This window comes from Babylonia areolata, chromosome 35 (genome assembly GCF_041734735.1).
Source record: "Babylonia areolata isolate BAREFJ2019XMU chromosome 35, ASM4173473v1, whole genome shotgun sequence".
NCBI classification, from domain to species: Eukaryota; Metazoa; Mollusca; class Gastropoda; order Neogastropoda; family Buccinidae; genus Babylonia; species Babylonia areolata.
Window position 1 is genome coordinate 9,356,359 of NC_134910.1, and position 11,826 is coordinate 9,368,184.

Here is an 11,826-nt window from a genome sequence, read left to right on the forward strand (position 1 = left end):
TTCTATCTTATCATAGCCATTTCCCTTAACACAGCTGAGGGCTTCCTTTCCCACAGAATCACCTAAACAGTACAACTCTTTCTGTATCTACTATTCTATTTCACTATTTGCACACAGCCTTCATTTCCACAACACCATCACAAACGGCTGCCCATGACAAATGCAACACACATTATTTATGCAATGAAATGTTTTGTTATTTCACTCCCTAAAGTTGCGTCTTGCGCGTGCTCTTCACGCTCTAAATCTAAAACCAGGAGGTGGTTTCATTCTCGGACACTCAAACGTGTCTGAGAAATCAACAACCATTCGCATGGCTAATCAAGCTGCAAATCATTCATGCTCAACACAGCATCGCTTCATCACTGTCATTTTGAAGTGCGCTTGTCAAATCTTCTGGCACCTGCGTCCTTCGATCAAAGGGAACACCTTCAAGTGACATGCATAAAAATTATTTTCAAAATAAATACCTAAACAAATCAACAAAAAACTTAGCAAATAAACAAAAAACAACAACAAAACAACTTGTTATTGCTTCACAAGCGGTTGAAATACAACACAAAATTCCTTCAGTAGGAAAAAATGAAGACTCTGAAGCTTTAAAAACAAGGTTGAAAATACCATCTAAAATGTCAGATACAAATGGCGACGCCACCCTCTCCAACAGCAAACAGGAAAGAGCTCTGTCATGTGTGTTAACTGGAGTTCCAGTTGTCTGTTTATATAACAAGTTTTCTCTTCTGAAAAAAAAAAGAAAAAAAGAAAAAAAGAAAAAAGGGCAAAATGTTTCCCAAAGTCAGCTAAATTAATGTGCTTTTTTTTTCTGCATTACAAAACTTTTTTATCTGAGTGTTAAAAAGAAAAAAAAAAAAAAAAAGGAGTAAATATTCCCAAATACTAGTTTTATTACTTTTAATGGGCCTTGTATCCCTTCACTCTTTCTGCAATGCAGGAGCTACGTGGTGGAAAGGTCTGTAAGTGCAACCTGACCTTCAGATATTATTTGCTTTTCCTTTGTTGCATAAACTGTCACTGATAACCAAACAATACGTCAGATCTCTTATTCAAATCTCTTGTTCAAATCACACATACAGCCAAAATACCATTCAATGCTGCAAACATGCATGCCAAATGCGTGTGCATGCACTTGTTGATGCTTCTATACCAAACAAGTCCTTCGACTGCTGAACTGCTGCGGACGAATCTGCTGGTCACTGAAGGGGTTATATCACCTCACCGAGATAGCACTGCACTCACAGGTCAGGATGTCAGACATCACTCTTTATATCTGGACTTCTTCCTCTTTGGACCTACTTACTTTTGGTTGGAAAAAACTGATGACAATGACACAAAAAGTGGTTACTGCATTTTACATGCATGTCACACTCACACTGATCTCATTTCTTCAAGGTTCTTCTGCGTTTGTGGGCTGCAACTCCCAAGTTCACTTGTGAATTACTACTAGTCTGCTATGTCAACAGCCATGTTCCTTTTTTTACCCTATGTGGGCAGCCATTTTCTGCTTTCGGGAAAGGGGGGGAGTTAACAAGGTTCAGAAGTAAAGGGTTTAACAACTCCAGACTTGTCTGCCATTAGGCGTGACGCGTACAGACAGTGCGGTGTGTGCGCACTCACCCTGTTGTTGGGATTGGTATACTGGATGTTGAGGGTGTCCATGGCGCGGATCATGGCGTGCATGGCCATGAAGATGTTCTGGTAGACGATTTTGATGAAGCTGCGCCGGTCATCATCTGAGTAGCCACTCCCGTGGATGATGCGCATCTGTTTGATGAAGGTGCTCTTGCCCGACTCTCCTGTCCCTGTCGACACAGCAACACAACATGCCATGTAGAGCACCCAATGAATGTGGACAGAGTTTAATTTGACATGTTTGATTATCATTCACAACACAGGGCTTGTTTGCTTTATTTCTTACCTCCAACAAATAGAATAAAATATACAAAAATAAAGTTTGAAACATGAAGTCATACAATTTTCAAATGGCCATTGCTTTTATATATAAAACACGGGATCGGCAGATTGGAGCCAACTTTCAGCAAAGTCACAAGTCCTGCCACACATGACCACACCAAGCGAAGGTAAAAGAATACTCAATAGTCAACAGATTTTGGCTATGCTTAACCCAGAACTTTTTTTTTTCAAAGCAATTTCTATACCAATGTCATATAAATCACAGAATGAAAAGCATTCAAACAAACAAAAACAAAAAAGCTTGAATGAAAGATCAATGAATAGGCGCAGATAAAAAAAACAACAACAAAAAACACACAAACAACAAAAACAACATGTTACAACAGGTATAACAGTTAATTTAATCATCACAGAACAGCAGTCTAATGGATGCTGCATGCACAGCTAAGCAGCTCGGAAACCCCAGATGCTGGTTTTAGTCACTTCCATGTCAAGCTTAGGCCAGAGCTTTTCTCCATCTCTCACTACACAAACTGCTCGTCTGGATGCTGGTTTTAGTCACCTCCATGTCAAGCTTAGGCCAGAGCTTTTCTCCATCTCTCACTACACAAACTGCTCGTCTGGATGCTGGTTTTAGTCACCTCCATGTCAAGCTTAGGCCAGAGCTTTTCTCCATCTCTCACTACACAAACTGCTCGTATGGATGCTGGTTTTAGTCACCTCCATGTCAAGCTTAGGCCAGAGCTTTTCTCCATCTCTCACTACACAAACTGCTCGTATGGATGCTGGTTTTAGTCACTTCCATGTCAAGCTTAGGCCAGAGCTTTTCTCCATCTCTCACTACACAAACTGCTCGTATGGATGCTGGTTTTAGTCACCTCCATGTCAAGCTTAGGCCAGAGCTTTTCTCCATCTCTCACTACACAAACTGCTCGTCTGGATGCTGGTTTTAGTCACTTCCATGTCAAGCTTAGGCCAGAGCTTTTCTCCATCTCTCACTACACAAACTGCTCGTATGGATGCTGGTTTTAGTCACTTCCATGTCAAGCTTAGGCCAGAGCTTTTCTCCATCTCTCACTACACAAACTGCTCGTATGGATGCTGGTTTCTGAGGGCATACCATCAGTATGTGTACAAGAACCCAAAGCAAAATTAAATGGACAAATCCATTTTGATAGCATATAACAGGTAAAAACATGCACAGAAAAAGAAAGAAAGAAAAAAAATTGGGGGGGAAAAAGAAAAGAAGTGGAGATTCAATTGCTGTGATGAGAGTGCACTCTCCCTGCGAACCAACAGGCTGAATTTCATCATAAAAAGAAAATTTCAGTTATGACTTCCAGAAAGATGCAATATATAACCATCACACCATGCTGTACCTTCAACCCCACTCCCTCCCCCAGGGTACAGTGATGTGCAATGTGAAAGCTGACGAAGAAAGGACTTTCGTCAACATCTTTGCACCAAAAAGACTAGATCATACCTCACCTTTTTCACAAACTTTTTGTTTTTGAGAGAGAGAGAGAGAGAGAGAGAGAGAGAGAGAGAGAGAGAGTGTGTGTGTGTGTGTGTGTTTGTGCGAGTTGGGTGGAAGGGGGGGTGATACAAGTTCTTCATGACAAAACTTTGACATTACCACATGCTTTTTTAGCCTTCGCTCACCACGGCATGCACCTCAACTTGGTTAATGACAAAATACTACTTAACAGCCAACAAAAATCTCCAACCAGGCCAAACAGAGCTTAACGGAGACAATCCTTCTCCATCGATCTTGTCCTAAGACTGATGGGTGTGTCACACCAAACAAGGACAGCAGCAAAAGCCATCAAGCTACATTAACCACTGTTCTGCACTGCTGGTCTGGTGAGGATTGGGTTCAGGTTAGTCAAGTAAGCCCCTTGCATAACTCCCCCTGTCCACAGGCAATGCTGATTGTCAAGTGTTTCCTGGCCACCAAGATCAATGCCCGTTTCCACCCCTTTCAGGGCACTCACCAAATCCTCCTTTCCTGCAGGTGTCCCCCCAAATCAAACAATGCCAGAAACAAATATTGCAAATATACCTTTTCCTTGGCTTTAGAAGGAACTCAACAAAGCATATAAAAACTCCCCTCACAGTGAACACCCCTCCCCATCACAACGGGTCTTCGCAAAGATGCACTGAAATAATCATAGTATTCTAATTCAATAAATAATAAAAGTGCGTGAGGTAGCGGGGGGGGGGGGGGGGGAGGGCGCGCAGGCACTGAACTGGAGGTTTATGTGTCAAAAGGAGTGATGATGTAATGAAAAATATGTCATCGATGTGGCAATTCTTGTACACCAATGTGTACCCATGTACTGTACTGCACGTGAATACTTGTACGTATAGTATCTGTACACTTGGAAGCTCTCCTCACAAACAGTTCTTTGCTATGGTGTACAGCACCACCATCCATCCCCCCAACCCCTTCCCCTCAACACACCCTATTGATAAAAATTTCCAAAATTTTGTCTGGAACAACTCCTTGGGTTTCTGTAGATTCCTGTGCATTTATAACCAAAGTGCATACTTCAGCTGGGACATTAGTTTATCACTGCTGGCAATATTCAAAGTATCCAAAACACTGATCATGGGCCTTGTATATAAGGAGACAGTGGTTAAGCAGTTCATGTCATCTGATCCACACCATCTGGACGTTTCAGATCAATTCTGACCACAGCTTTGAGACTCGCAGGCAGACCAGGCAACCTTTCCCCATGATCCTTTCAGAATGAGTTCTGACTTCTGACAGCTGAGAAACACTGTCAAATCTTTCTCTACTTTAATCACTCTGTGAATTACTCTCACTTTTAAAAATCTTCATGATTCATCCCACTTCCCTTCCTTGCTGAATTTCATGTTCAACACTATGCACCTCTCCAGTGTTGCTACAACAGCAGAATGCTCTGCCGAAGCTGTAATTCAAAAACATCATTAAAAAAAACAACCCCAATCCCCTGAAAACACTGGTGAACAACATAGAGGCAAAACCCCCCAAACATGCAAAAAGCACCAAGTGAGAATACAACTGATTGAAAATGAAACTGCATACTATATGCCCGCTGCAGTGAAGAAATATATCCATACTCAGTATAAGGGAAGCAAATGGTGTGTTACAGATAAATCAGTACCTGGGGTATAAAGCGTTAATTACTACACCATCTGCATTCTGTTGCATTACATGTTTCCTTTGCACAGGTCTTTTCAATCTGAATTTTACTTTTAGCTGTTCAGCTAAGCTGGGTTGTTTTTTGTTCGTCACTTTCAGTTTCAGCAACAACTGCAGCATGTACTTATGCAGGAAGTCTGTTAAGTGTCTTCACCAGCAGCCGACTCCCTCAGGCTCAATGAGCATTCCGACAGCCACACCACTCCAGCTATTCTCTTCATAATGGCTGTGGAGGTGTCTCAAACTCAAGCCATCCTGGTCACTTCAAGATAAGGGAGGTAGCTCCTTATCGGATTGGTGGCAGTGAACTGCCTAGGAGAAGGACACCGAAGTACAACCTTCGGCCTGAAGACCTAAGTCACCGTCCCAGCTTGCTTGGTCACAACAGAAGAAAGCCATAGGTTTGAACTTACAAGGGCAGGGCCGGCACACTGCACTCCACCATAAAACTCCACTGTGCAGGCATGACGAAGGCTGAGCGGAAGACCACCTCCTGCATCAAGATAATGGGCACCAGCATCTCAACACAACACATCACTGGACTGCAGACATGAATCAAGTTCACACAAGATAACAGACCAGAAGTCAAAGTCCTCATCCCAACTGCCCATGTGGCCAAGACGGAGATGACATCGCCAATGCCTGAGGAACATTCAGAAAGAGACCCTGGAGAGGACCAACCCATGATGTGGCTCATTTCAGAGAAACCACCAAAATCACATTACTCTCTCTTGGTCTTGACTTGTGAGTGAGACAGCACTAAAGGGAAAAGACATCCGTAGTCACCAAAACATAGCCGTGACGCCAATCAGAATCTTAAAGTTAAATAATGCTTGTTGATCCAGGTTTGTTCAAGCAGAGTGGTAGCTGAACATCTTTTAGGTGGCAAACAGGTTGCTGACATGTGAGCCACAGGTGAAAAAGTCATACAGACATGGAACAGGGAAGACTTTGTTTTGAAGCAACCACTGACAGAATGACTGGCATCTTGCGCAGAACCCACAGTCACTTTGAAAAAATCTTGAATTGTGTTAAATCATCAGTTCCTATTCTAACTGGGGAAACAAAAAAAGCCTCAATCACATCCCATAAGTGACTTTACCAATGGTTCCCCAGTGTACAAAATGACTCGTCCTCCGGTCTGAAGAGACTAGACAAACTTGCGCAAGCTGTCAAACAAAACTGAAATCATTAAATTGCCAGGAAGACTGCTACCATCCATCTACTGGATATGTCAACTCCAGGCTGGTATTCAGCCAACACTGGCAAATCACTGTCCATGCTTTCCACTGACTGACCTGCCAGACAGAGACGGCAGTGAGCAGGAACTTTCTCTCGCTCTCAGGAACTCAATATCAAACTGAGTTTCTTGTGTTGATCTTTTCTGCATCTCCCAGTGCAGAAGTTGATAAACCCGCCCTTTCCCCAAGTCTTTGGGTATAGTAAACTAAAGACAATGTAAATGACAAGGGCATACCAATTTCACACTTCCTCATCTGCCCCCTCCCCCGCCTCCTCCCACCCCTCACTCACTTGGGCAAGTTGACAAAAATCCTCTCCACCCCCTGACCTTCCAACCACCACACCCTATTAAAACGATCACAACTTTTTAGTCTTGTTCTCAGTCCACAATGTCTGACAAAATGATAATGATCCCCCTCCCAAGTCTAAATGTGGAGGCTCAAATAGTGATTAAAGTATCTTTAATGTGTCATTTTACCAGTTTTTGGTGAACTCTAAAACTTCGCAGCATTAAAAAACATACACATAAAAAAAATAATAATAAAAGAAAAAAGCTACCACCACCCTGAAGCGCAGTTCAGTAAAACGAACAGTTCAAGCTAAAAATATGATTTCTTAATTGAAATATATTCGCAGAACATATAGCACAGGAACGTGTCTTCATTGAGCTAACAGTAAAGTATTTGTTCTAAAAAATTTTTTTAAAAAGGACAAAATACGTTAAAAAATATAATAGAATACAATAAAATTACAAGAAAATTCATTTCCCAAAGCGTCACTCAAAATGGGTGAATCATCACAGGGCAATCACCACAGAGCTGTTCCACTTTACAGATGATGGGTAGGATGAAATATTTCTATGAACAATACAGAAACCTCCCCACAAAGATTTTCTTCTTCTTTTAAAAAAAAATTTATTTATCTAATTTCAAATGACACTCCGTTTCCTTTTTTTTTTTTTCTCTCTCTCTCTCTTCTGAGTAAGAAATATGTCAGGAATTCCATTCATCTTGGCTGGGGTGGCTGAGGAATTTCACATGTAACTACATCTCCCGTCTGAAAGGTTCAACATAGCATGACAGGGTTTCTAAATTGAAGAATGTTATGTCAATTATCTGTATCATTTCTTCACCAGTCAGTCAACAACCTTCTCGGCTTAAATGACCTGACCTGGCATCCAGACAAGAACAATGACGATGTGACCATCACTTTGCTGACTAGTGGATAAATATGAGCAGTACAGAATCAGGAAGCAATGTTATTGCAAAGTTCTACTGAGTACTGTAACTGTGTACGTGACTATTTACAAGTATCAAGGTCAAAATCCTTGGTACAGGACGAGTTTCGCAACATTCCCTTAGGTGCCTCTTATTCTTATTCAAATGAGAGTGAACGAGAGGAAGGGAGATAAAGAACAGTGACAATGGGTCCGGGACAGTGAACAGTACATGAAAAGGGCATGGTGTACTAAGTACTATCTAACTGAATACCAACAACATATTTGTAACATCTTTTTTTAACTTCTAATAAAAACAAAAAACAACTGCATCTTTCAGTAGAACAAAGAAACCACAGTGAGAATGGATTCATTTGCGTCAACCCTAATCCTATAGACACAATACTCAAATGGGTATGGGAGGAATGCTTCAATTCAAATGTATCAGGCAGCCATCTAATTTCGAATAATATATACATATTACTCATATCAGCAACTTGAGCAAGGCACTATCTAAATTGCAATGTGCAAGCACAATCTATATTTATCCAACTGCAACATATCTCAATCCTAACCACAAATTTTACTGAACTTTTTAAGCATTGTTTCACTGAACTTATGTCCCGCCCCTCAAAACCAAGCCACTTCCTTTCACAATAATCATTCACTGCTTGTTTGAAGCTGGCTAAGAAAGTGGTGAAAATTAGTAACACACTGCCACACACTCAGCAGGAGGTGATTTTGTTCATATTTCTTTTCAAGTATTTGCCAAACTGCAACTTACGACTACATGTATGTTACTTGTTACATCTGCCAGCTGCTAAGTACTACACTGATCACCATTTCAATTACTTTTAACCCAAACTCTTAGAAATTATGAACAGAACATGAGGACTTTAGGAGATCCCCCCAACCCCCAGAATGTTATAAAAGAATAACAATAAAAACAATGATAATAAAAACAATAATACAATCAAATGATTTGTTTAAAATAAATATTTAAAAAAGAAGAACTATACTAATCACTGTACAGGATTTTGTCAATTAAAATTGTCAGGAATTAATTCTCAGTGTCCAACAAGTTCACTATTTACACTGACAGTTATACCAACTTTGCAGAAATGCTGAGGTGAAATCACATGTATTGTCAATTGCAGGTATGTATTTGGTTCCTGTTTTAGCTGTTCCTCCAGATGTCTGGTAGCCTTGTGTTTTCCAATTTCCCTTACACCAGAAGCGACACATCTGTATAATTTAACACCATCACTTCACATTCCTAATTTTCTAACCGATTCATCAAAGTAATGAACTCCTATAGTGTTAAAACATCTTTCTGTCTAACTCTAAATCATTCTCAGTGACTGGATTCACTGAAACTCATGAAAATTTCTCACAAAGTGACAAACTATGGTGTAAAACTGGAAGACTGATCAAAAAAAGTTCTAGCTGCCATTTAAGTATTAACCTAAAGCTTGCTCAGGGTTAGTCACTGATGTCCTCTCCACATTTTATAGTGACACTTTTCTTTTTCTTTTCCCTTTGTATAGTATTTTTCATTTCCACACAGTAGAATGTACGATGGGAGATTTGTCAGGGTTTTTTTTTTTTTTCTGCCTCATCTTCTGTGCCCTTTCACATGCCATTTATTCCAACTGACTCCACCACATGTAACCACACCCAGGCTCCCTCTGTCAAAGCCGCAGCCGCCATCGACAAAAGATTCTGTCTGCACAGCTGCTGAGTCACTTCAGGGCTGCTCACCAAAGTTCTGGTCAACTGTACTCTGGATAATGTCTTCTAGTTCTATGTTTTATATACTTCCTCCCATGTCATGAGCAAAGATATCCCTCCAGAGTGAACACATCAAAGTGCTGTGCAACTTCTACAGCAGATTACATGAAATCACTAACACCAAACACCTGCACAACTCAACCAACACACAGGTATACAATTTACAATCCTACATCCCCCCCCAAAAAAAAATAAAGGTTGCCAAGCGAGTACATGTACAAGGAATCGGGCTTGATGAAAATCACTAAGCTACAGGCTTTTCAGTTTTCTACTGTTTTTTTGTTGTTTGTTTGTTTGTTTAAAAAAAAAAAAAAAAAAAAAAAAAAAATTTCCAGACTCTGAAGTACATGACATGGCTGTTCTCTCCATTTCTAAGACAAAGCCAAAGTCACGGGTCAGAGAAATAAATGAAAAAGAAAAAAAAAATTGGCTGTGAGGACAGTGGGACTTGGAAACTCAGAAACTGTGGAAACTGCCTGAACACACAGGCATGTGAGCCAAACTGGTCAATCATGGCCCAAAACAGAAATCAGGAGAACTCATGGTGATGGCTGCACCCTGGGGTGACAGGTGCTGACAATGATTGGTAGCTGACCCACCAAATGATGACAGAATACAGATCTTTAACGAGCATATCTGATCCTCTGCACACACAAAGGGGATTGTGGCACAATCAAGTCTACAGATGTTGACATGGGAGATAGGAAAATCCTATCTCCATGAACTGCCAACACAAGAACTGACCCAAAGACTCTTGAAAGTCAAGACCCCAAGACTCTCAATAGTCCAAGTCCAGTGCTCTGATGGCTCAGCTACTGTGTCCATCTTCAGTCAGACTCTCTTAACCCCAGCTGGGCCAAAATTGGGTCAGTGGCATTATCCCTGTCAATGTTAACTTGGAGATTATATCATAAAATCCACACTTTCGGCTGAATACCCTGTTATGCTGCCAACACTGTGAATGCCTGCTGTCTGAGGCATGTCAAAGCTGCACATCTTTATATATATATATATATATATATATATATATATATATATTTAATACACTTTCATTTAAATGAGTGCAGAAACATTGTATACATACATGTTTCCTATCTTAATGCTACCTGCTCTAACTGTTTGCATTCTGAGCACACGCGCGCAAGTGCACGTGTGTGCATGTTCAGGCTGTATAAAAATACACTTTCATTTAAATTGGTGTACAAACAATGCATGTCTCCTTTTATCATAATTTTACTTCCTCTCTCTGTGTACATTCTGTGTATGTGTGTGTGTGTGTGTTGTGTGCGCACATCCGCACCATAAGTAGAATTTTTGGCTCAAATTCATTTCTCAGCACCATTTCTGAAACTTTAAGATTTAATGCAATTAAGCATGCAATTGTGTGGACTGTTCACTGTTCAGTCACAGGCATCATTTTATCAATTTAATGCATTTCGACAAACATCCTTTTGCAACCTTGCTCAGTTGCACAGTACTTAACACATGCACAGCACTAACTAATAAATAATACCTAAACTTACTTTCAATTATTTCCAAGAATGGTTGTGTGCTCTCACATTAGTTACATTGTAGGAGTAGGGAGGACACAGGGAAAGGAAAGCAGTGGGGATGGGAGGATTGGGGGGGGGCAGAGAAAGAAAACCTGTCCATGGCTATCTTACATCTATAAGATGTGTTGTAACTATTACGTGTGGTGCAGTGAGTTTGAGTAACACAGAACAGGAAAATGGTAAGATTTAGTTAATGTCAGTACTGGCACAGGATAATACGTTTCTGTGACAAACCAAAGCACCAAATTTGTAATAATATGGGTCACCCTGAACTGCCTTCTTCAACACTTCCTCATAGGTTTCACTTGCATTAAAACTGCTTAATTTACTCACGATTCCATTTTGAATTAGTCATTATAAGTTCATATGATATTCACACACACACACACAAACCAATAACAGTATTTTTTTTTAACTGATAAAAGTATATCTACTATCTCTATGTGAGATGGGTGTCTGTTCCTGTGAAAATCATAAAATGCAGTCTGCTGGGTGACTGCAGCACAAGTCAGTCACAATATACATCATTTAACAACAACAACAACAAAAAGACGTGAAACTGAAAGACAACCAACTAAAAAGCAATGTTTTAATTTGTAAGCAGGCATCATGGCATGCAGCAGCATGAAACCATAACTTGTTCTATACAGCACAATAAGTACAAAATAGGTTTAATAAGTTATATACTTCTTCACTTTGTGTTCAATGCACATTCTTCCAAACTCATAACTGAAACTCAAAGGCAGACGAGTAGATAACAGTGGATTTCATGTCCTATACCTTTGCAACAACAAAAATAATTTTTATTACAACATAATAAAGTACCTATGCCTGGATTTCATGACTTGCAAGAGGAAGTATTCACAGTCTATTTGTATGGTAAAAAAAAGTATCTTTCCATC

The 11,826-nt window shown here is 40.2% G+C and overlaps 1 protein-coding gene across 1 annotated transcript in view; it reads right to left on the minus strand.

Annotated features, from left to right (window-relative positions):
- The window catches only part of LOC143277883 (guanine nucleotide-binding protein G(q) subunit alpha), a 28,272-nt gene that overhangs the window by 15,406 nt on the left and 1,040 nt on the right, over positions 1 to 11,826 (minus strand). Inside the window, exon 2 of the mRNA XM_076582833.1 lies at positions 1,636 to 1,820. Within this exon, the coding sequence (XP_076438948.1) occupies positions 1,636 to 1,820 (185 nt within the window). The remainder of the gene's footprint in view (positions 1 to 1,635; positions 1,821 to 11,826) is intronic.